This window comes from Salvelinus alpinus, chromosome 16, assembly GCF_045679555.1.
Source record: "Salvelinus alpinus chromosome 16, SLU_Salpinus.1, whole genome shotgun sequence".
NCBI lineage: Eukaryota > Metazoa > Chordata > Actinopteri > Salmoniformes > Salmonidae > Salvelinus > Salvelinus alpinus.
Window position 1 is genome coordinate 49,594,968 of NC_092101.1, and position 27,213 is coordinate 49,622,180.

Here is a 27,213-nt window from a genome sequence, read left to right on the forward strand (position 1 = left end):
CATGGAATGTTGAGGCAAATGGAACCTATTTTTAAAACCTTTAAGTTGGTTTTGTAACAAAACTGGGAATTTGAAATGTTTGACTGATATTATGATTGTCTGTTTCATTTCTGCAAAGTAGTTAAAATGTCGTCAGTTCCACTTTAAGTCAACTTTGAATAAGACTGTAATTGAAACTGTACAGCCTACTTGTGCTGGGGGACATCTGCAAGATGGTGCTGGCGGGCTTAAATAATAAATTAGTCGAATCAATTGCACTAAGTTGTTATTTTTGTTTGCTGTCAAAATGTACCATACGGTGTAAACTAAATTGTCTTCCTGTAGTTTTCTGACTGGACACCTCTTTACACTTACTTGAGTAGGTTCTTAAGAGGGTTATTTTTACAAATTACAAATCATTCTAAGTAACAGTACTTTTACTTAAGTACAGATTTCACCATTCATCCCACCTCTGGTATTTGTTATGCAAACTCTACTATCACATGTTCACTACAAAAACACACTTTAATTAGAAGGGTAACTACACCCTGATTATTCCCAGACCAAAAAGGCGGTCGGTCGCCTGATGTGGTTTAAGTGTTGTTGTGGACTTACAACATCCAATGTTGTTGTTTTTCTTATTTAAAAAATATATTACAAAAAGAAGTGATTGAGAGTGAAACCCTGAAAGAAACTGGGGAAAAATGAAAAAACAAAAATCTTTAAATTTATTTTTCAAGATAAATGTGGGCTATTTACCTAATGTTTCAGTTTTATCATAAAACACAATTTGAAGAACAAACATCCCTGTGGCAATTCATATCTCGCAGTAAAACAGTATAAAAGACTAATCAAGAGGTGAAATGTAAAAATAAAATAAGTTTAATGTTCTCTTAATTAGAAAATAGTACTGATCATATTGGCCTAGAGACGTAAATACACTGAATTCATACCATTTTTCAGTCATTTCAATTATAAAGTCATGTCTTTCTACACAATACCACAACAAATTCCTCTAATCTGGGAGGTAGACAGAGTCTTTAGAATGTATCAGAGGACACCAAAATAGAGCTGCTTCTGCAAAAGGCTGGCTACTTGTTCTATTTGACTGGCTACTCTATGCTCTTGTGGAAAACACTGTTAGCCAACATCAAAGTTACACTTTACTAGAATTAGTCTTTCTCTACGGACAGCATAAAAGGCAGGTTTGACAGAACGGTCAATAGTTTGTCTAGTTCTGCCAGAAGTGTATAGTAATGCATGCAGGCCTTTAACCTTGAAAGGCATGGTGGGTGGGGTATTAGACACGCTATGCAAGCTAGTCCCTTTTACGATGAAGATATTTTATGACTATCAAGGGAGCAGTCATTCAGATCAATTTAAAAACAGCAGGTTATCGTGTTACCCTTTTGATATTCTCTTACTGGAATATTGGGAGTCCTTTAAATTTTTACATAAACCGAAATGAAAGATATTTGTTGCTAACGAGTGTTTTTTTTAAATTCTGAGACAAGACATGGCAGTCTGCTGGACTGAACGCCATCTTCAGGTCCTCACAGCTACTGAAAATAGACTCTCATCTGGTCCACTGAGCAACCATAGCCCTCATCAGCACTGACCATGGGGGGAGGTTAGGCCTCATCATGCTTCACCAGCAGCAAGGTTGGAACAGCAATGCTGCTGGGCCCATCCCTCTTAAAAAGGTTACCATCACAACTTGGTTGAACGCCTATGCATTTCTGAAAAACGTGCAAAACCAAATTCAAGTCTGATCACATTTCCTTTTAGGTTTCATTCATAATATTTCATTCCTATTGGCCACATTTCACCAAGCTAATTCTATTTAACTTTCTCATTCATGAAATGACGCATGAATAAAGCTTTAGCTACACAACCGTGTCTTTGTCTATTAGTGTGGAAATGGAACAAAAGTTTCCACTCAACTCACTTGGAATGGAGAGAGCTCTGCCACCCATGTGGAGAGAGACACAGAGACAAAGATAGGGATTTTTATAGATCTACATTTATTTTTTTTAACCTTTATTTAACGAGGGAAGTCAGTTAAATTCTTATTTACAAAATGACAGCCTACACAGGCCAAACCCGGACGACACTGGGCCAATTGTGCGCCGCCCTATGGGACTCCAAAACACGGCCGGTTGTGATACAGCCTGGATTCGAACCAGGGTTTCTGTAGTGACGCCTCTAGTGTAACAGTATAACTTTAAACCGTCCCCTCGCCCCGACACAGGCGCGAACCAGGGACCTTCTGCACACATCAACAACGGTCGCCCACGAAGCATCGTTACCCATCGCGCCACAAAGGCCGCGGCCCTTGCAGAGCAAGGTGCAACACTACTTCTAGGTTTCAGAGCAAGTGACGTAACTGATTGAAACGCTAGTAGCGCGTACCCGCTAACTAGCTAGCCATTTCACATCCGTTACACTCACCCCCCTTTCAACCTCCTCCTTTTCCGCAGCAACCAGTGATCCGGGTCAACAGCATCAATGTAACAGTATAACTTTACGGCGTCCCCTCGCCCCGACACGGGCGCGAACCAGGGACCCTCTGCACACAACAACGGTCGCCCACGAAGCATCGTTACCCATCGCTCCACAAAGGCCACGGCCCTTGCAGAGCAAGGTGCAACACTACTTCTAGGTTTCAGAGCAAGTGACGTAACTGATTGAAACGCTAGTAGCGCGTACCCGCTAACTAGCTAGCCATTTCACATCCGTTACACTAGCACTGAGATGCAGTTCCTTAGACCACTGCACCACTCGGGAGAATAATCCATCATAATAATCATCTCACGTAATAACGGTGAGCTAATGTAAACAGCATCTGCACAGATGGCATTTAAGGCCTTACCATTGCTGCCAATGCTTAGCTTACATGACCATAATTGAAGTTCATCTTTTGTGCTGCTGATTAAGATTGTCAATATCCGATAAGGCGAGCTACAATGTTATTACACTTGAAATGCTCTTCGTTTTTATCATAAGTCATTCAGGTGGACTCACTACCCATTTCATTCCTCTGATACCTGATAGCGTTCAAGGACAGGCAGGAACCAAAACAGCAGCAGACATGCGAATTCAGTCGTTGAAAGTGAGAGGTTTGATAATGGAATCTCAAGAGAGAATAGCTCAGCAAAGTCACCTCCCTCTCTCTCCTGCAGACAGCAGACAGGGTCTATTTTCACTCGATGAAAATATGTGTTTCTTGGTCTAAACTCTGTTAGCACTGTATGGCTGTGTTGTGCCCCAGTGAAACTGGCGCTGACTACACCACACTGATTCTCTAACAGTCTCATCAACGTGTTCATTAGGTCACACTGCAACCAAATGTTTTAAAACACTTTGCAACTGAACAAACGACAAAAGCCCAGGTTGTCCCTCCCAGTTTCAGTCCCCTTTCAACCAGAATTTTGGAACCATCTATGGGCGATTCCAGCGTGATGGATGTTACGCAAAATCACAACTTTAATAAAAAATGTACTTTGGTGTGTGTATATATATAGTTCTCATTGAGGGGAGTGCATAGCCAAAAAGGCAGATTTCTAAACATTGGCATGTTGGAAAAATAAAATTAAAAAAATATTATTTATGACGGTTACATGAAATGGACAAGCTGTGTGGCTAGCCAGTTAGAATGACTTTTGCTAATGTGTTCAGTTGGCTGAGTTTGTAAGACTTAGGTCAAAATGGGGGCGGCAGGTAGCCTAGTGGTTAGAGCGTTAGGCCAGTAACCGAAAGGTTGCTAGATCGAATCCCCGAGCTGACAAGGTAGAAATCTGTAATTCTGCCCCTGAACAAGACAGCACTGTACCTAGGCCGCCATTGTAAATAAGAATTTGTTCTTAACTGACTTGACTAGTTACATAAAAATAAAATATTGTGGATTAATAGCTGTGGCCATCTGTCTAACAGCACACCGAGGGTGTTCTTTAATGGAAGATCCTCCAACATACAGTAATCCAGGTAGAATCAGGAATTCCCCAGGGTAGCGGTCTAGGCCCCTTACCTTTTTCAATCTTTACTAACGACACGCCACTGGCTTTGAGTAAAGCCAGTGTGTCTATGTATGCAGATGGCTCAACACTATACAAGTCAGCTGCTACAGCAGTTTCAGAGTGGATGGCAAAGAATAAGTGAGTCCTAAATATTTCAAAAAGTAAAAGCATTGTATTTTGGACAAATCGTTCACTAAACCCTAACCCTTAAATAAAAATATAGATTTTTCATCATCTTGCTAGGTAGTTATCTAGCTGTGGCCATCTGGCTAGTATCAACCATGGCTTTCTACAAAATAGCAAATAAAAGCTAGCATTGGAATCTAGACCGTGAGTTGAACACCACACACGGACATGCATTGCCAAACACTACTACCACCACCTTCTGGTTTGGGGTATTTTAACAAGGCTGAGTGGCTGACGACAAGGACTTTACGGTGTGATAAAACAAAAGAGAATGACTGCCAACACTGTTCAGAGGTGCTAAGTACTGTCGGCAGGCATAAAGTTTGACTATCCTACCGGTTTGTCTGAGCTATTAAAGCTACATTTTAGACAATGTTTTGGTTCTTCGCTAGCTTGTCAGCTGTCTAACTGGCTAGCTAGCTCATATAATTACCAGAACATATATCTGACAACTTTTTCAGTTTAACTATAGCCAACTGTCTATTCACCATACGTGGAAAATGAACACATTACAAGTTAATTATTGACAAGTACAGCGAGCAAAAAAAAAAAAAGCTAACTTAAAGTTCTGAATGAAGAAATAAAAGCAGTGCATTCTGTCGGTGGAATTTAAATCTTGATCAACGTCACGGTCAGGTTACCATGACCAAGATCGCAACAACGGGGTCAAATTTGAATGTCTATTCAAGTGGCAAATGGATCCAGGTGATAATCAGATGGCAGGTGCACCTGGGAGAGATAAGAGAGCCATCGAACAGATTGGAGAAACCCTGCATGGAAGGCAGATTTTACACACCTGCTCCCACATTCCACACAGGGACTGAGGGACAGCTGGAGGAAAAGACGCCTTCCATGCACTCAAATAGTGCGATTTTAAAAACATAGGAGGGATTTAAATACCTTTTTTGTAAGAAAATGTACTGATCTGATCCAGCCTTGTTGATATTAATAGTATTATTGCAGATATTACAGCCCAAGAGTGTGAACACTTAGCCAAATAGTGATGGGGGGGGGTGATCAAGTTATTTTGACGATATCATGTCGATATTTGACTCCAAGTATCGATTTCATCCTCTCGCTTGTTCTTCATCATCATCTTTTCAGACCTTATTTCCTGGAATGATCAAAGCTCGTTTTGTCATGCTCTCTCGTCTCTGCAGCAGACATATACAATGTGATTTTCTGGATTTTTTTCCCTCATTTTGTCTGTCATAGTTGAAGTGTACCTATGATGAAAATTACAGGCCTCTCATCTTTTTAAGTGGGAGAACTTGCACAATTGGTGGCTGACTAAATACTTTTTTGCCCCACTATATATAGGGAGCAATATAATTGAAACATCAAACAATTAAAAAATAAAAATCGCAATACACAGAATCGTGAAAATCGTAATACATAAATCATATCGGCACCGAAGTATCGTGATAATATCGTATCGTGAGGTCCTATAGCCTATACCTCTGCTTACTGTAGGCTACACCAACATAGGGAAATGTATCTTATTGTCAGAGATGAGTTCACTTTTATCAGCGTCCCCATGGACTTCTCCCTGAATTATTTATCACTACAAGGCGCTGCTAAAGAGAGAAAGTATTTGATTTCATTTCTCCCTCCCTCCTTACCTCGCCACCCCCCCCCCCCCGTTAAATATCTGCAGCATAGCATGAGTCACAGGCCAACAAGGCATTGGAAAAGTGAAACAAGTAGACCTGCAAGTAACCCAAATGGCACCTTAATCCCTATATAGTGCACTACTTTTGACCAGAACCCTATGGGCCTTGCGCACTACAACAGGAATAGGGTGTCATTTGGGACACTGGCTAGGACAAACTGTATTGATATAATGATGATTAATAGGCGTAATCAATTCAAGCCACGTGCTTCAAATGACAATTATCAATCGCAGCCAAATCTATAACTAAAACAGGTGTTTTAATTCATGATGTTGTCAGTCTCATAACATTGACCTACAGTTTGATATTTTCCTGGAGCTAGGCTACTGTGTGTGCGTACGCTAATTGAATACACATATATTTTGCTGCGGACTGTTGATGTCAAATGGGAGATTTGTGCAAAAAAGATTCAAGGCACACCCACGGATCTTACGTTAATTATGATATAGGAAAACGATCATATTGTCCTAGTACATTGGCGAGCCAGTCTGTGCACCACTCACACAGTGACATTACAATTTGGATAATGTGGTATATGCAGGCTCCCATGCTGTTGTACAGACAGACAGAGCAGATGGGATAATGTGGTGTATGCAGGCTCCCATGCTGTTCTACAGACAGACAGAGGAGATGGGATAATGAGGTGTATTTAGGCCATGCTCCCATGCTGTTGTACAGACAGACAGAGCAGATGGGATAATGTGGTGTATGCAGGCTCCCATGCTCTTCTACAGACAGAGCAGATGGGATAATGTGGTGTATGCAGGCTCCCATGCTGTTCTACAGACAGACAGAGGAGATGGGATAATGAGGTGTATTTAGGCCATGCTCCCATGCTGTTGTACAGACAGACAGAGGAGATGGGATAATGTGGTGTATGCAGGCTCCCATGCTGTTCTACAGACAGACAGAGGAGATGGGATAATGAGGTGTATTTAGGCCATGCTCCCATGCTGTTGTACAGACAGACAGAGGAGATGGGATAATGTGGTGTATGCAGGCTCCCATGCTGTTCTACAGACAGACAGAGGAGATGGGATAATGAGGTGTATTTAGGCCATGCTCCCATATTGTTCTACAGACAGACAGAGCAGATGGGATAATGTGGTGTATGCAGGCTCCCATGCTGTTGTACAGACAGACAGAGGAGATGGGATAATGAGGTGTATTTAGGCCATGCTCCCATGCTCTTCTACAGACAGACAGAGGAGATGGCATAAATAGAGGTAAGGCCAATCACAACCTTGTAAATCATTTGAGCAGCTGTCACAGACACATTTTACTTCCTGAGGCTTCTGCTGCGTCCCAGATAGAGCACTTTCAATAACCACCTCAGCGGTTCCCCATAGCAGATGTGTTCAATCCAATAGGCTTTGGCTTAGTGGTGCTACTGCCCAAGCTTTAAGTAGCATCTACTGTACAACTCACTGGCTCACTCAAATTGGTATGAAAAACTGGACGGTCAACAGACATAATTTTCTACGCTAATTTGAGTAACCTAGCCTCAATGACAAAAATCCATTGCGGCTTTGTCCTTCCTGATAAAAAATATAAAAAAAATATTTATTTTTTTAAACATTGTAATTCTTAGTCAAATCAAATCCCCTACCCCCAAAAAAAGGTGTGCATTTTTAAAGTTTAGCAAAGAGTGTATTGGTTCTGTTTCCACTTGGCCGCCCACCTCAGTAGGAGATAAAGGACAAATCATCCTGCAGCAGCTGATGTTACGCCTGAAACAAAGCGGCAGGTACCAAACAGCAATACTACAGTGGGTGAAATAAGCATGGAGAGAGACAGAGACAGAGAGAGACAGACAGACAGACAGACAGACAGACAGACAGACAGACAGACAGACAGACAGACAGACAGACAGACAGACAGACAGACAGACAGACAGACAGACAGACAGACAGACAGAGAGAGAGAGACAGACAGAGACAGAGAGACAGAGACGAAATGTGTCCTTGGCTTAACAACACGATTTCCATTTAGTCTAATCCTTTGCAGGAAAAAAATCATCAGTTATAGAGAGATGTGCACACGATGCAATGCTTTGGGGAAATGGGCTTTGGACAACAACAGGTTGGTGCTACAGCACATGCCCCCTACTATGTCTTGAACTGAAAAATGCAAATAGGGGAAAGTCTATGAGGCTACATCATGACATGAACCAAGACTTTCCCCTATGAGGCTACATCCCATCTGTTTAGTCTAGCACAGTAGGCCCCTAACACAAGAACAGCAGAAGTGAATCAAATCAAATTGTATTCGTCACATGCTTCATAAACAACAGGTGTAGACTAACAGTGAGAAAAACTTATTTTACAGGTCCTTTTACAACAATGCAGAGTTAAGATTAAACATTTAAATAAAAAGTGCCATGAAGAATAACTACACGGTGAATAATGAATAACAATTAAAATTTAAAAATAACATGTCTATATACAGGGAGTAGCAGTACCGAGTCGATGTGTAGGGGTACGAAGTAATAACATGGCTATGTACAGGAAGTAGCAGTACCGAGTCGATGTGTAGGGGTACGAGGTAATAACATGGCTATGTACAGGGAGTAGCAGTACCGAGTCGATGTGTAGGGGTACGAGGTAATAACATGGCTATGTACAGGAAGTAGCAGTACCGAGTCGATGTGTAGGGGTACGAGGTAATTTAGGTAGCTACAGTATGTTTGTTTATCTGGATCCCCATTAGCTTTTGCAGAAGCTACACTTCCAGGGGTCCACAAAATACATGTCAGAAAACTCTGACACTAATTTACACTGAACAAAAATATAAAAACGCAACATGCGAAGATTTTACTGAGAAACAGCTCATAAGGAAATAAGTCAATTTAAATAAATTCGGCCCTAATCTATGGATTTCACATGACAATACAAATACGCATCTGTCGGTCACAAATACCCGAACCCCCCCCCCCTGCGTTTCAGAGATGGCCAGTATATAAATATTATCCAATGTTAGAAATAAGGTTCATGAAATCAGTAACTTGCTACGGCTACATATATCACTATGGACTAGTCTTAGCCCTTTCCTCGGTACCGTATCATAAATATTTATGATATTTCCTCCTCCATATTATGACTGTTGGGCTGACGCTACTGACCCGGAGGACTGGCCCTCTCATTCCTCCCAAGCATTTGGTCAGGAGGATGGAAAATGAATCTGTCGCAGCAGATGTAAGCAATGTTCCCATACTCTCTGGCAGCTTTCATAGTTGGGATGAGTTCTTTCCGCCTCTGGCGCACAGCTTCAGAGAAGTCCCCGTTGAGGAAGATGTTGGTTCCTCTCAAGTTCTTGGCTCTCTCCAGAACAGCCATCTTGTCCTTAAACCTCAGGAACTTGATCACTAAAATCGACCTGGGTCTGTCACCTTGGCTGGTTACACATTTCCCAGACCTGTGGGCACGCTCCACCTCTCCACGTATGATCCAACTTCAGCTTTTCAGTGAATTTCTTACTTTCTCCTCAGGACTCAGCCCAGTTCTCATGTGAAGACTCTGGTATGCCAATATTACTTTTTGTGGCCTTCCTCTGACACCGCCTGGTATAGAGGTCCTGGATGGCAAGGAGCTCGGCCACAGTGATGTATTGGGCCGTGCTCACCAACCTCTGTAGCGCCTTCCAGTCGGGTGCCTTACTGTTGCCGTACCAGGAGGTGATGCAGCCAGTCAAGATGCTCTCATAGGTGCAGCTGTATAAAGTTGAATATCTGAGGGCCCATGCCAAACATTTTTCAGCCTCCTGAAGTAGAAAAAGTCACTGTCGTGCCCATTTCACAACGGTGTGGGTGGACCCCGTGTTGATGGTCAGCGTGGCGTATGTGTTGTTGCCCTCCTTCACCGCCTGTGGTAAGCCCGGCAGGAAGTCCAGGATTATTTTATAGTATGAAGAATACAATTGAACAAAGCTGAATAAACCATAAAGGATATTTTCTCCAAACGATGAGGGAGTGTTGCACATGCGGCTATTCTGTGTTGAGCGGTTAACAAAGAAATAGGTACTCCTATATGCTTAATTTAGAGTTATTAAAGCTGCATGATGCGACTAATGATGATTTGAAAAAAGGTACATGAAAAAGGCATGAGCTCTGGTTTGTTTTGTTTTTTTGCACAGGCCGTACACACTTCGTCAGACTCTCATTCACAATTTGAAAAGCAATCCATACCTTTTGCAGCCCTTCTCTGAGTGCTGCCTGCTCCGAAGCACCTCTCATCTCATTCACACGGCTCTCCATCATGTAAATCGTGTCTTTCTCACATGCTACAAGCGAAGACAGACAACTGCGCGCGTCCTTATCCAATTCCCGAGGTACATATTGAAGATATTGGAAGAACTGTCCACGTTTACTTTGTCAGCCAACCAGATGAGTAGGCTTAAAAAAACAGCAAAAGCACTAGCATGTCAATATACTCTCCCCCATAATACAAATGTTGACCTATTCTATTCTGTGCGAGAAATCAATATTCCAAACATAGTCTGGGACAGTTGTGGGATGCGATAGATGCCAAATTAATACAACCACTAGGATCAAAAAAAGCTTTTAAGCAATGCGGCTGATGCAACAGATCAGAACGTTTAGCTTAAAATAAAACTAATCAGGCTATATCTTCACATTATAAGCGCAGCAATGCACAAACGGCAGTACATGTGAATGTTCCATTAGCAGAAGACACCATTATCAAAAGTGACCAAAATGTGTTTATGCATGTCATGCTTTTATTATAAAAAGGTGCATTTTTTAATGGTGAAAATTATCTTCCCCCAAACCTGAAACTCACGCGCTGCTTATGTATGCCAGTTAGGCTCTACACCCGCTGTAAAGCATATTAAATGTGCTTCATTTTAAGAAGTTAATTTGGCCACTTTAGTTGTGATACAAACCTTAACAAAACATATAGGCCAGGCTACATGAGGTGTGTGACTGATTATTTTATTTTTTATTAAAAAGCCTCGTTTCTTGCCTTGTGAATGATGTCCAGCATAAGTGATCATATATAGTTCACTATATTGTCACCCATCAGACTATTCTTGATTTCATCTTACATATATTAGATCATATATGTGAATTACATTTTTGATTTAGAATGGACCATTATCATGCACCTGTCTCGAAACGGGCAGGGGGGGGAAATAAGCATCTCTGCACTTAAATAGTGAATGGAGGACGCTTTTCCTGTGGTTCATTTTCATGCCAGCCAGGTAGGCTATACTCCTGTAGTAAAGATAAGCAACGTGCTTAATATTAGGAAAGTTGAGAAATACATTTAGTAGGCCTAGCCTATAGAAAGCTGATGGGATCCTCCTCTTTTTAATAGAGGCCATCACTGTTTTCTCCCGCAATTGCATAGCCTATTGAAATGTTGTGCAACATGAGCTCATTGGCTCCCATTAAGCATTCGATTAGACTTTTGATTACATCTGCATTGATTTCAGAGTGATTGGAGGGACAATAGAGGGCTGAGTACCAGGTAGTTAGCAAGTTTGGTAGGCTAGTAATGACCATCAGCAGCATCAGAGCTTGGAGAAGCCAAATTACCGTGACTGTGTGGTCACATGGAATTTGACTGCCTTCTTGACTCGTGACTGCCGGTGTGTCGGTAATTCGGTGACCGCAACAGGCCTAGTCCAGAGTGTCTGGGATGATGCTGTTGATGTGAGCCATTCTCAGCATACACGTTCTGGTATTTCATCTGGCCCCGTGGCCTTGCGAATGTTAACCTGTTTAAAAAAGGTCTTACATCGGCTACAGAGAGCGAGATCAGTCAGGAACAGCTGGTGCTCTCATGCATGGTTCAGTGTTGCTTGCCTCGAAGCGAGATAGAAGGCATTTAGCTTGTCTGGTAGGCTCACATCACTGGACAGCTCACGGCTGGGTTTCACTTTGTAATCCGTGATAGGTTGCGAGCCCTGCCACATCCGTCAAAGCTTCAGAGCTGGCGTAGTAGGATTCGATCTTAGTCCTGTATTGAGGATTTGCCTGTTTGATGGCTCAGAGGTCGTAGATGGATTTCGTATAAGCATCCCGCTTCTTGAAAGCGGCAGCTTTAGCCTTTAGCTCAGTGCGGTGTTGCCTGTAATCCATGGCTTCTGAAGCCAGTGACTAATGTGGTAAACTCCTCAATGTTATCGGATGAATACCGGAAAATATTCCAGTCTATGCTAGCGAAACAGTCCTGAGCTGTGTTCGAATACTGATACTACGTACACTAACCGTACTATTTGTGAGGTGACTTGAGTATATAGTATGCTTATTGGTCATAGTTAGCATGCCAAAATTTCCCGGATGTCGTACTAAATACTTCAAAATATGAAGTATACATGCAGAGGGGACACCATTTCCATACTTTAGGGCCCATAATGCAATTCTTCAGGAAATGGGTGTGGCTTCACACAAAGAAAAACGGCAGAAATTATGTAGCCGAAGTCCAACGAGAGGGGACAAAAATGTATTGCTTTAACCAATTACGACAAATAAAAGTTACCTTACATGTTATGTTGGCTGACAATTTGTTAGCTACGCTGTCCTTACGAACCACATAGCATATCATGAGAGCAGTATGTACCGGTATGTTAGCTAGCTACCTAACGTTAGTTGGCTACTTATACAAACTTGCCAGTATGTTAACTATAGTCTAAACTATAGTTAATAAATGGCTAATAAAGTCAGACAGCTAGCTAGCTAACTTCACAACATCAGATGAGCTAACGTTAGCTTGAGGAACCAATTCACTATACTATTAACTGTTTTTATTTATTTTTTCTGTATTTGGCTGTTTATTGTGTGTGTACTATTGTACTGCTCTAGGGATGTAATTATTGTCTGGATAACCTTAGACTGATGTATTTTTTTCACTCTTTATGTGATGGACAATGCAGAGAATGCCGGAAGAAGAATGCTCATTTAATTACCATAGTGAATTATTGTAATGATTGTTAACGTGTCAGTTAATCCCATAAGGGATGGGTTGTCGATTTGACACGGAAATAACATTTAATTCATTCGGTATACAACTCCTTGCCGTTCCTCAAGCTGTAACGTTAGTTGTAACATACTGCGCTCTCCTGTAACATACTGTACTCTACTGCGCTCTCCTGTAACATACTGTACTATACTGCGCTCTCCAAATATCTATGATTGGTTCAGATCTGGACTGAACCAAATCTAGAAGTCTATGTTTGGGCCAAATCAAGGCTGGTCCGAACCAAAATAGTTGTCAGGGGTCTTTACTTCAACATGGTGTGCTGCTGTATCTCCAATAGACTTTTTCTAGTAGACGATTTCTAAAAAGACCCCTTTTCCATTAGTTTGACCCAAGAATCAAAGACTTACTCACATTTAGGATAGAAAAGGGTTGAAAAATGTATGCCTTAAAATAAAAAATAAATGACTCTTAGGTTTCATTTGACACCAGAGTTGACTTCACATGTTGATGCTCATGGGTCCTTTTTCATGGGTCTGCCCATATCTAAAATACCATCCTCTAAAGCTAAGAAAAGACCTAAGGATTTTTTTTTTTAAAGGATTTTCTGAGAGTATTTTAGTGAAGTAACCCGAAATAAAGCATTGAAGCTGAAGGCAGCACAGAGAACTAGGCAGAGACACAGTAGCCCTGTAGAAGCGATGCGATCAGGTGTCAGCCGGTGAAAGAGAAGGCCACTGTAATCTCTAGGATCTCCCTCTCCTTATCACCACCATCACTTCCCTGTTCTCTGGATCAATACAACTGTCCCGGGTCATGTTGGAGCACAAACAGTTTGTCGTTCACCACCAGAAAGTTACGTCTGTTTTCCAGTGAACTTGTGTAATAGCAGGAAGTGGAACAAGTTCAGAAACACAGTCGTGGTGCACCTAGTCAAGAGTCCTGATCGTGAATTGGACTGTCTGGAATGTGATAGGTCATTAATTCAGTACGGTAGCCTGGCTGCAAGGGCATGATCAATTATGGATAACATTTGACAAATTACTACAAACAATTTTTATTTTAAAAAGGCCCAAACTATAAAAGGAATTCATCAGACCAAATTCTAATCCATTCAGAGAAACATACACTCTGAGATCCAGGCCTAAGCATTATCAAGCAGGACTAAACTTGTATCTTATTAAAGTTCCCCCCCCAAAAAACAGGTTAGAAGGATATCTCAGATTAAACGCCTGCAGAATCTGCCACGTAGCCCGTTATACCACTCAATGACTAGTCTATTATACAACATTAAATCAGTCAAGTTGCTGATGACGTAATGGAATGGGGACACCCTGCTGAGATTGAGGGGTAGTGAGTGGGGACACCGAGCTGAGATGGAAGGTAGGTGTGTGAACGCTTAAACTAAAATCGGGATCCTTATCAAGAAAAAAAATCTTTTTTTTTTGCCTCCACAAAATTAAAATCACTGTGCAGTTATCACAAAACATAACATTCTGTGTTATAGACCAACTAGATAATAGGCTATAAAAACGCCTGGGTTCTGTGATTTAAAAATGGTAGACTCAGCGATAGGAAGTACATGCAGAAAATACACAGCATAGTGAGTGAAATGGCAGTACAGGTACAATGCTTAACCATCTGAAAGGGATGCGCACCATGAGACACAAATTGTTGCTAGCAGCAGTAGCATTGTGAATTCATGTGGAATGCAATCATTTATCATTTTAAAAGAAAACCAGATTTAAAAAAAATATAGTTTAAACGTTAAGAAAAAATACATTTGTCACATTCCTAATTGAGGGATAGTGAATGTGCACATGGAAGTGTGACACGGGCATACAGAGTGTTAGAGACAGGAATCAGCATGCCTTCAGCTGAGACAGAGGCATTCAGGGCCATACAGAGTTAGACAGGAAGTAGTCAGCTGAGACAGGGAGGAGGCAGCTCTCACTCTTCCTGCTTTCATTTCCGTCAGGGACTCATTATTTAGGGTACCATGTCTTCCATAGTGCTCATGCACTCACTTCCACTCTAGTTTAGATGAATTACTCAAATCTGCCTAGAAAGAGGAAGTTTGTTAGGCTTCGTTACTTGACAAAACACCCAAAATCTACAATAAGACTGGAGTAATTTGTTTCTAAAAAAGAGAATGATGACCATCCTCCACTTGCTGTCTCTATCGGTTGGTCTTTGCCTGTCCGTCCGTCCAGTCTAAACTGCACAAGGCTGAGAGGAAGATGACAAAACAGGTAGAAATCAAGGCTGAACTCTCATCGTGACGTGCCAGTTTGGTAGTTAACCCACAGCAGCAGAATAAGAAGTCCTGTCGAAGTAGAACGTACGGTCTGGCCTGGCATCGCTCTCCTCACCGCTACATTTGCAGTTTGACCGGCAGCTCGTTTATCAAAGCACTGCATGATTAACACAAAAGCCAGCCTCCTGATAAAAGATTCATATTGACAGTCAGAAAGACGATAGTCCTGCTGCAGACGTATTAATCACACACACACACACACACACACATCCATTCATCACTCAGCTAACCAGTATCATAATGGATGTGCTGCCAATCACCAACTCAAACCAAACTTACTCCAGTGGACTCGGTCGATTGGTTACAGTGAGCAAAAACCTGAATAATTAAATCAGTTACACAGAAACAAAACCTTATTTTGGGGCAACAGATAAAGTTTGTAAAATTATTATTTGATGAATTTGTATTTTATTTCCGTGTCTAAATCGCCAGTTGACAACCCATCCCTTACAGGATTAATTGACACATACATTACAATGATTCGCAGAGAACTTCGTAGTGCAGCAATAAGTCTAACCCTGGAACAATAAAACAATTAAAAATAAATACAGAAAAATTACAGATATTTTAAATATATGGAACCAAAACATTAAAAGTTAACTCTGTCTCTGCACCATTTAAAACAAGAAATCAGAGAGCATTTTGCTGGGATTCCAACCATCCATGAAAATACAAAATGGCTCCAGCAGTTTCAACTGAAAAGCTGCAGTCTTCGTGATAAGGCTGCTGAGCAGAGATCCAGATTGAACAGACATGAAAACCAGGCCCAGAAAAGAACAGGGCTTTACTGAACCGTGTGAGATGTGTCTGTCAAATCGCTCCACCTTCTCCCCCCCCCACTCCTTTCTTCCCCTCCATGAAGCCCACTTTGCCAAGGAGACCTGCCGGGGTACCAAGAAAATCCACTCCACAACGAGAGCCCTGCTATTGCTGCAGTGGAAAGAAGTGGGGGAAATGCATTGAGGAAACCCTTGGGAGGACACAAAGGAAACAGCCTCATTAGGTTCATTTTCACAATGAAATGTATAAAAAAAAAAAATGTAAGTAACATTGCCAAGTATAAAACCCATTGCAGCTCACATACTAGACTTAAGACATATACAACTATAAGCACAGGACTTGTTCTTGTTAATTCAGCTATGTCACTTAGGTAATGGCCACTGTGTCATCTGTGTGCATTCAAAAAGCTGGTAAGACAGCAACAGGGAGGGGCTTATGATCAATCGTGTACATGGCAAAATGCACTCTGCAAAAAAATCACAGGCCAGATGAATCCTGTTGATCAGAGGAGATAGTCACATCTGGTCAAAAGGGATGACCCATTGGCATGATGGGTAATGCCACTAATGATGGGTAATGCCACTAATGATGGGTAATGCCGGTAAATGGACTTCCTTCTCCTCTTCTTTCTCCCTCCAAATAGCCTAGGACCACCCGGCATCAGAGCAAAAAACTTGAGAGGTATTGTCCCGGCCCTACTTACTACCATCTAATAATATAGATCCCTCCTCCCACTCAAACTTCAACCCATGGGCACTGCCCTCAACCAATCCCTGCGGACAGAACAACCCCCCCCCTATGAAGTACTGCTACTGTCTAGTAGCATAATCCCAACGTCAGTCTGATGTTCTTCTGTTGCCCGATCAGCAGGGACGTGGACAACAGAGGATAATGGTCTGGCTAAGCTGCTTCTTCTTCTTGTCTACCAAGTAACAATTATTATAATCCTCTTTGTTTCCAAGGTTATGTCAGCAGCTTCCTGGAGTTGTGGGCCTTGACAATAGCCTTAAAAATGGCAATGTATTAGACATTGCAGGGGAAGGAAGCTGCTCAAGGTAGGTCCAATGCTTTTCACACATGACCTAGCGTGACCTGCAGCGAATCATAACGGAAAACCCATATAAAATGATAGATATTTGTATTTTTTTTACCTTTATTTAACTAGGCAAGTCAGTTAAGAACAAATTCTTATAGATCTAAATTCTTGTTCAGAGGCAGAACGAAAGATTTTTACCTTGTCAGCTCGGGGATTCGAACTTGCAACCTTTCGGTTACTAGTCCAACGCTCTAACCACTAGGGTACGCTGCCGCCCCATATTGGTAGCCTGCATAATAGGTAGAGTATCTGTACAGTTTACCCCTATTCAGAGTTTGACCAGTCCCTGGTCAAAAGTAGTGCACTATATTAGGGAATAGGGTGTGATTTGGGACGCAGACATTTATGTGTCAGAGACTGGCCCATAGTGACAGGCTGGCAGCGCGATAGGGAATAATCCCCATTGCTGCTCATCCATCACCTTTCACCTCTCCAGATACAGCAGCCGTCCACATTTAATCCCATTTAATTACAGTATTATTGGATTTCTGATTCCCCTCGCCAATCTCATCCATAATGAAAATTCAGAACATGACTGAAAGCTGTGTACTTATTCCTCGGGTTACCATTTCTATTATTGTATCTTTTAACCCTGCATTGTTGGAAAGGTTAAACACTTCACTGTTAAGTCTACACCTGTTGTTTAGGAAGCTTGTAACAAATACAAATTAGCTTTGAATAAAAACATGCTTTGTGTTCATTAGTCATTGGTTCATTAGTCATGATATACTCGATTGACTGTTATACACTGCTCAAAAAAATAAAGGGAACACTTAAACATAACAATGTAACTCCAAGTCAATCACACTTCTGTGAAATCAAACTGTCCACTTAGGAAGCAACACTGATTGACAATAAATTTCACATGCTGTTGTGCAAATGGAATAGACAAAAGGTGGAAATTATAGGCAATTAGTAAGACACCCCCAAAAAAGGAATGGTTCTGCAGGTGGTGACCACAGACCACTTCTCAGTTCCTATGCTTCCTGGCTGATGTTTTGGTCACTTTTGAATGGTGGCGGTGCTTTCACTCTAGTGGTAGCATGAGACGGAGTCTACAACCCACACAAGTGGCTCAGGTAGTGCAGTTCATCCAGGATGGCACATCAGTGCGAGCTGTGGCAAAAAGGTTTGCTGTGTCTGTCAGCGTAGTGTCCAGAGCATGGAGGCGCTACCAGGAGACAGGCCAGTACATCAGGAGACGTGGAGGAGGCCGTAGGAGGGCAACAACCCAGCAGCAGGACCGCTACCTCCGCCTTTGTGCAAGGAGGTGCACTGCCAGAGCCCTGCAAAATGACCTCCAGCAGGCCACAAATGTGCATGTGTCTGCTCAAACGGTCAGAAACAGACTCCATGAGGGTGGTATGAGGGCCCGACGTCCACAGCTGGGGGTTGTGCTTACAGCCCAACACCGTGCAGGACGTTTGGCATTTGCCAGAGAACACCAAGATTGGCAAATTCGCCACTGGCGCCCTGTGCTCTTCACAGATGAAAGCAGGTTCACACTGAGCACATGAGCACATGTGACAGACGTGACAGAGTCTGGAGACGCCGTGGAGAACGTTCTGCTGCCTGCAACATCCTCCAGCATGACCGGTTTGGCGGTGGGTCAGTCATGGTGTGGGGTGGCATTTCTTTGTGGGGCCGCACAGCCCTCCATGTGCTCGCCAGAGGTAGCCTGACTGCCATTAGGTACCGAGATGAGATCCTCAGACCCCTTGTGAGACCATATGCTGACACATGCACATTTGTGGCCTGCTGGAGGTCATTTTGCAGGGCTCTGGCAGTGCACCTCCTTGCACAAAGGCGGAGGTAGCAGTCCTGCCGCTGGGTTGTTGCCCTCCTACGGCCTCCTCCACGTCTCCTGATGTACTGGCCTGTCTCCTGGTAGCGCCTCCATGCTCTGGACACTACGCTGACAGACACAGCAAACCTTTTTGCCACAGCTCGCATTGATGTGCCATCCTGGATGAACTGCACTACCTGAGCCACTTGTGTGGGTTGTAGACTCCGTCTCATGCTACCACTAGAGTGAAAGCACCGCCAGCATTCAAAAGTGACCAAAACATCAGCCAGGAAGCATAGGAACTGAGAAGTGGTGTGTGGTCACCACCTGCAGAACCGTTCCTTTTTTGGGGGTGTCTTACTAATTGCCTATAATTTCCACCTTTTGTCTATTCCATTTGCACAACAGCATGTGAAATGTATTGTCAATCAGTGTTGCTTCCTAAGTGGACAGTTTGATTTCATAGAAGTGTGATTGACTTGGAGTTACATTGTGTTGTTTAAGTGTTCCCTTTATTTTTTTGAGCAGTGTATTTACACACACACACGTCCCTTATTAAAAAAAAATATGTAACTTACACCATTAAATAATGCCAAAGGGAAGCATGACGGCTAGTGTAGACAAGCAGCTCTGTCTCTACCCCGCTTCAGCGGAACAGGAAAGATCATCCTTTGGGAATAGGTTGGTTATGGCTTAGCCTATGGAGACAACTGACGGACATTATCAAAACAAATGGTTTATTGGTCGTGTACACACAGTTCGGCAGATGCTATAGAGGGTGCAGTGAGATGTTATGTTACTAGCTCCTAACGATACAGCAAAAGTCAAACAAGTAAACAAATAAATCAACCGAGAAATGTCTGAAATAATCCGATGAACAAACCAAATACAGTTGAAGTCGGAAGTTTACATACACCTTAGCCAAATACATTTAAAAACTCAGTTTTTCACAAATCCTGACATTTAATCCTAGTAAAAATTCCCTGTTTTAGGTCAGTTAGGATCACCACTTTATTTTAAGAATGTGATATGTCAGAATAATAGTAGAGAATGATTTATCCAGCTTTTATTTCTTTCAATCACATTCCCAGTGGGTCAGAAGTTCACATACACTCAATTAGTATTTGGTAGCATTGCCTTTAAATTGTTTAACTTGGGTCAAACGTTTCAGGTAGCCTTCCACAAACTTCACACAATAAGTTGGGTAAATGTTGGCCCATTCCTCCTGACAGAGCTGGTGTAACTCAGTCAGGTTTTGTAGGCCTCCTTGCTCGCACACAATTTTTCAGTTCTGCCCACAAATGTTCTATAGGATTGAGGTCAGGGCTTTGTGATGGCCACTCCAAAACCTTGACTTCGTTACATTAAGCCATTTTGCCACAACTTTGGAAGTATGCTTGGGGTCATTGTCCATTTGGAAGACTCATTTGCAACCAAGCTTTAACTTCCAGAAAGATGTCTTGAGATATTGCTTCAATATATATATATAAAACATTTAAAACTGCAATGTCTTTGAGTCAATAAGTATTCAACCCCTTTGTTATGGAAAGACTAAATCAGATCAGTAAACATGTGCTTAAGTCACATACTAAGTTGCATGGACTCACTTTGTGTCCAATAATAGTGTCTAACATGACTGTTGAATGACTACCTCATCTCTGCACCCCACACATACAGATCATTTTAAGGTTTCTCAGCCGAGCAGTGAATTTCAAACAAAGACCAGGGATGTTTTCCAACGCCTCGCAAAGGGCACCTATAAGTAGATGGGTAAAAAAAAAAGCAGACATTGAATATCCCTTTGAACATGGTGAAGTTGTTAATTATACTCTGGATGGTGTATCAATACACCCAGTCACTACAAAGATACAGGCGTCCTTCCTAACGCAGTTACCGGACAGGAAGGAAACTGCTCAGAGATTTTACAATGAGGCCAATGGTGACTTTAAAACAGTTAAGAGTTTAATGGATGGCTCAACATTGTAGTTACTCCACAAAACTAACTTCAATGACAGAGTGAAAAGAAGGAAGCCTGTACTGAATTTAAAAAAATATTCCAAAACATGCATCCTGTTTGCAACAAGGCACTAAAGTAACACTGCAATAAATGTGCCAAAGAAATACACTTTGTCCTGAATACAATGCATTATGTTTGGGGCAAATCCAATACAACACATTACTGAGGACCACTATCCATATTTTCAAGCATAGTGGTGGTGAACGCATCATGTTATGGGTATGCTTGTAATCATTAAGGACTGGGGAGTTTTCAGGATAAAAAAAGAAAGTAATGGAGCTAAGCACAGGCAAAACCCTAGAAGAAAACCTGGTTCAGTCTGCTTTCCACTAGACACCGGGAGATAAATTCCCCTTTCAGCAGGACAATAACCTAAAACACAAGACCAAATCTACACTGGAGTTGCTTACCAAGAAGACAGTGAACGTTCCTGAGTGGGCGAGTTACAGTTATGGCTTAAATCTATTTTAAAATATATCGCAAGACCTGAAAATTGTTTCTCTAGCAATGATCAAAAACCAATTTGAAAGGAATAAATGGGCAAATGTTGAACAATCCTGGTGTGGGAAGCGCTTAGAGATTTACCCAGAAAGACTCACAGCTGTAGTCAATGTCAGAAGTGCTTCTACAAAATGTCTATAAACATGTTTTCACTTTGTCATTTTGGGGTACTTTGTGTAGCTGGGAGAAAGAGAAAATGTATTGAATCCATTTTGAATCAGGCTGTAACACAACAAGATGTGGAATAAGTCAAGGGGTATGAATACATTCTGAAGGCACTGTATCAACACTGGATTAATTTACAAAACATATACTAAGAATGGTATGTACAGTAGTAGAGATACTAAGAATGGTATGTACAGTAGTAGAGATACTAAGAATGGTATGTATGTACAGAAGTAGAGATGTTATGGAGCCATGTCAAGAATATAGTATTTAAATACACAGTACAAAACCCAATGGGATGATGGATAGAGTTGCAGGAAATGATCTTCCAGACCAGAGTCCAGAATATAATATATATATACAGAATGTGAATAGAAAAGGTGTGTATAGCAAGCAGTAGTTATACAGGATGAGCCATGAGTAGAATACAGTATACAGTGTGTAAACATTATTAAAAGTGATCAGTGTTCAATGATTTTATGTACATAGGGCAGCAGTCTAAAGAGCAGGGTAGAGTACCGGGTGGTAGCCGGCTAGTGTCTGTGTCTAAGGTTCTGGGCTCCCAAATGGCACAACGGTCTAAGGGACTGCATCTCAGTGCTAGAGGCGTCACTACAGGCCCTGGTTCGATTCCAGGCTGTATCACAACCGGCCGTGATTGGGAGTCCCATAGGGCGGCGCACAATTGGCCCAGCGTCGTCTGGGTTTGGCCGTCATTGTAAATAAGAATATTATTATTATTTATTAAAGCTCAATAAAATAAGGTTCGGGGCAGGGTACTGGAGATAGATGTCTCTCAGTCTCTCGATCCTGGATTTGATGCACCTGTACTGTCTCCGCCTTCTAGATGGTAGTGGGGTGAACAGGCCGTGGCTCGGGTGGCTGAGGTCCTTGAAGATCTTCTTGGCCTTCCTATGACACTGGCTGCTTTAGGATGTCCTGGAGGGCAGGCATTGTGCCCCCGATGATGAGTCTGGCTGAACCGCACCACCCTCTGGCGAGCCCTGCGGTTTCAGGCCGTAGCATGCGGTAATACAGCACGACAGGATTCTCTCAACAGTGTATCTGTGTAAGTTTGTGAGGGTATTAGGTGGCAAAGACTAATTTCTTCAACAAGGCTCTGTTGCGCATGCATTACCACGCTGTCGGTGTGAAGGGGACCATTACAGGTCCTCAGTGATGTCCACCCTTTTGACCCTCTCCACGGTGGCCCTGTCGATGTGGAGAGGGGCGTGTTCTCTCTGCAGCAGTATCATACACAGGTGAAACGATAACCTGACATTCTATTTTGTTTGGAAGGGGAAATCTTTCAGATCAAACCTAGGTGGGTACAACTGCATGATGCAGAATTGCCTCTAAGGGAATGGGATACAACATATCAACACAGCTTTAGCTGTGACAGATGGCTTCTTCAAATCAAAACGCTTCACACACAGATATGAGAGCCATTCCTGCTCTATCATCGGCTCGATTTGAACAACACGACCCAGATTTCCAGCCAAACTGAGTTTCAATGCAGCTGTAACGAGAAAAGTGAAATACTGCACATTTTTACCCAGAAAATTTGTCATTTTCATCCTCATGCTAGCTTGCAGTAGCCAATCTACCGCTAGCTAGCATGAGGACAAAATGGGAATTTTTCCAGGAAAACTAGCAGTATTTCAATCTTGTCTATGTATCAGTGTGGGAAAAGTTACAATTTGGAGTACAGTGGCATATCACATCCCTGCATAGAGGTATGTTTTCCGACCCCTATCTCACGCTGACTCCATGGTGTCTGAAGGCCGAGATCCTTTTCCACGTAAATTTGGATAGCCACGTTTGCTTCACCCTCCTGTTGGTGCTAGCAACAGCCATGTATCAACAGTCAATCTAGTATGGGCTGGAAACTATAGTTACTGGAAACTAGTTCGCTTCGAATGGTCAATAGCAACGCAATTTTCATAAAGTTAATCTTTCCCCCAACTTTGGTCCTGTCATGTCCCTCACCCATATTAGCGTCACCCCCCCCCCCCCCCCCCCCCTCGCTTCTGTCATTGAAATTGAATGGTATTCCATTGTTTCCGCACTCCCAATTTGCTCTGTTGATCTCTTGTGTTAATGTAACCATGATTGCGTTCCGACCCCAGTGCAGCTCAGTGTAAAAAAAAAAAAAGCGTTATGTTAGGGTCGGTATCTTCTGGTAAATACTAAACGTATTAAGTTAACTAGTTTGTTGTTGGAAAACATCAACTAAATGTGGAAACACGGGATACATTGTAGCCAGCCAACTAACTACCGAGTTTCCTTTAGGTAACTAACTGCTAGCTAGCTCGATTAGAATGCAAAACTGCACTCTTGGCTGGAAAGCTATCTTGCTAGTTAAACGTTAGTTAACGTTACCCAAAATCGCAAGATAGATTTCCAATCTAAAGTCGATGATTGTAATTCTCCAACACAATGTTTACAAACACTTAGCAGGTAACTACTGTTGATATTTTACAAATATCCTGCAGAACAACGTTCAAATGCTTACCCAGTTTTGCCCGCGACTCCTCCAGTTTCTGGATTTGGTTTTCAATGAAGAGCATCGACACTCCAAAAGCCAAAATAGACAAAAACTGTAACTTGGGCGGCATCATAATCCTTAAAATCCCCATCAAACTATCAGATGCAAACAATTCATACCGCGAATTCAATATTCATAAGAGAGAGGGTAAAGTCAAATGTGTTCATCAATGAATGCGAACGATGTGAATGTCCGAGACTAGCGTTTACTTATCAAAGGATTGAAAAACTAGCTAATGCTACCCACTAATTTAGTATCTGACACTTATCAAATCAGTTCAACGTTGGGTCTTATTCTCTTCGGTCCAAATTCTCTCTGCGCCGTCCGTAGTTTCATCCGTGCTCCCGTGAAAAGCAGCCTGCTATAGACAGCGCGCTTTCAAGTAGGGTTGCCATGTCTATAACATTTAAAACCCGCCCCGCCAAAAGGCCGGAAAACGAGCAAAACATGATTTTCACAGCAAGAGATGAGTTGCCATATCTATACAATACACCATTTTCCATAACGTTACCAAGCCAATTAAGAAGGAATATCATAGTAACAGGCTGACTACACCACTCGCGTTGCAAAATAAATTTAGAAATCTATGTTATTAAATTAAATTATTGCACCACACTGCTCGCGCACCAACGAGTGTATGCGTAGAAGTCATTCCTATATCTAACGCAGATCGTGCTGCCAGTCCTGCCTCTCCCATCTCCTCGTTGGTTTATAGAAGCAGGTACCCAAGTGCCATCTCCTCATTGGTTATACCCACGTGGGTGACTGAAAGACAAATGAGGTCAGTAGCTGTAATGCACCAAATTTATGAAAGTTGCCAATAAAGTCAAGAGAAGAAAAAGCCTGGAAAGAAGAGAGATGACTAGAAACGATTCGGTTAACCGTTTTATGTGCGGATTAATTGGCGGAGTAGAGGACCTTGTGCATTTCAGGTAAAATACCAACTCAATGTTTATATCCCAGGACAAATTAGCTAACAACAGCAAGCTAGCTAAATAGGACAAATTAGCTAGCAAGTGCATGCTAACTAGCTAAATTGCCATAAATGTTTAATGCTTTTCGACCTGTCCCCAAATTAATATAATTCATTCAGAGTTTGTTTTGATATTTTAACCTGCGTGTCGTGATCGCGTTCTGTGTGGGGGGACAAAATACATTTATGCACGATGGCGCACGCGCGCAGACAGTTTGGGTTCCGTGTAACTTGTAACGACGTTAGAAGCAAAATTTGAGTTTCCTCAAATTAAGAATTATTGCAAGCTATGGCATTACTTAGCAAAGGAATTTAAATATGTGGCAAAAGAAAATATATTTCACCCTTGTTAAACTCGCCAGATCATTTTCCATCAATGGATGTCGATTTAACTTGTTTGACTGCTATGATTAACCAATAAGGCACAAGGGGTATGGTATATGGCCAAAATACAGTGCCTTCGGAAAGTATTCAGACCCCTTGACTTTTTGCAAATTCTGTTACGTTACAGCCTTATTCTAAAACGGATTTAAAAAATAAATAAAAAATCCTCAGCAATCTACACACAATACCCCATACTGACAAAGCGAAAACAGGTTTTTAGAAATGTTTGCAAATGTATTAAAAATAAACTGAAATCCACCTGTGGTAAATTCAATTGATTGGACATGATTTGGAAAGGTACACACACACCTGTCTATATAAGGTCCCACAGTTGACAGAGCATGTCAGAGCAAAAACCATGAGATTGAAGGAATTGTCCGTAGAGCTCCGAGACAGGATTGTGTCGAGGCACACACCTGGGGAAGGGTACCAAAAATATCTGCTGAGTTGTGATCCCCAAGAACACAGTGGCCTCCATCATTCTTAAATGGAAGAAGTTTGGAACCACCAAGACTCTTCCTAGAGCTGGCCGCCCGGCCAAACTGAGCAATCCTTGGTCAGGGAGGTGACCAAGAACCGATGGTCACTCTGACAGAGCTCTAGAGTTCCTCTGTGGAGATGGGAGAACCTTCCAGAAGGACAACCATCTCTGCAGCATTCCACCAATCAGGCCTTTATGGTAGAGTGGTCAGACGGAAGCCACTCCTCAGTAAAATGTACATGACAGCCCGCTTGGAGTTTGCCAGAAGGCACCTAAAGGACTGTCAGACCATGATAAACAATATTCTCTGGTCTGATGAAACCAAGATTGAACTCTTTGGCCAGAATGCCAAGTGTCACGTCTGCAGTAAACCTGGCACTATCTCTACGGTGAAGCACAGTGGTGGCGGCATCATGCTGTGAGGATGTTTTTCAGCGACAGGAACTGGGAAACTAGTCAGGATTGAGGCAAAGATGAACGGGGCAAAGTATAGAGAGATCCTTGATGAAAACCTGCTCCAGATCGCTCAGGACCAAAGACTGGGGCGAATATTCACCTTCCAACAGGACAACGACCCTAATTACACAGTCAAGACAACGCAGGCGTGGCTTCAGGACAAGTCTCCGAATGTCCTTGAGTGGACCAGCCAGAGCCCTGACTTGAACCTGATTGAACATCTCTGGAGAGATCTGAAAATAGTTGCTCAGCAATGCTCCCCATCCTACCTGACAGAACTTGAGAGGACCTGCAGAGAAGAATGGGAGAAACTCCCCAAATGCAAGTGTGCCAAGCTTGTAGCGTCATACCCAAGACCCAAGGCTGTAATCGCTGCCAAAAGAGTTTCAACAAAGTACTGAGTAAAGTGTCTGAATACTTTTGTAAATGTGATATTTAGTTTGTTTGTGTATATATATACACATATATATATATTTTTTGTATATATGTATGTGTATACATTCGCTAAGATTTCTAAAAACCAGTTTTTGCTTTGTCATTATGGGGTATTGTGTGTAGATTGATGAAGGAAAAATACAATTTATTCAATTTTAGAATAAGGCTGTAACCTAACAATGTGGAAAAAGTCAAGTGGTCTGAATACTTTCCGAAGGCATTGTATATCAGTACACTCAACAACTTAAGCACTACGAAACTTATATTGATCAAATAAAACTCAGGTAGCAAGTAGGCCATTATTTTTTGTAAACCAAATTTGACACTTTCTCAGATTTTCTGCCGAGTTAGGACTCTCTTCCTCGCTGGGTATAATAAGAACTATGGGAGAGCAGACTGGAATTGAGCATTTTATTCAATGGTAAACGGCCTGAGTGAACTATCATCATTTATCCACCATCTTTGATATAACATTAGCGCTT

General features: G+C 42.1%; 1 protein-coding gene across 2 annotated transcripts in view; it reads right to left on the minus strand.

The window, feature by feature from the left end:
- hs2st1b (heparan sulfate 2-O-sulfotransferase 1b) overlaps positions 1 to 24,397 on the minus strand; it is an 86,562-nt gene extending 62,165 nt beyond the window's left edge. For both annotated transcript variants that reach the window (XR_011668377.1, XM_071346521.1), the window contains exon 1: positions 23,970 to 24,397. Coding sequence is in view for 1 of the 2 variants with exons in the window: in XM_071346521.1 (XP_071202622.1) it covers positions 23,970 to 24,093 (124 nt within the window). In the remaining variant the exon portion in view is untranslated. The remainder of the gene's footprint in view (positions 1 to 23,969) is intronic.
- Between the last annotated feature and the right edge of the window lie 2,816 nt (positions 24,398 to 27,213).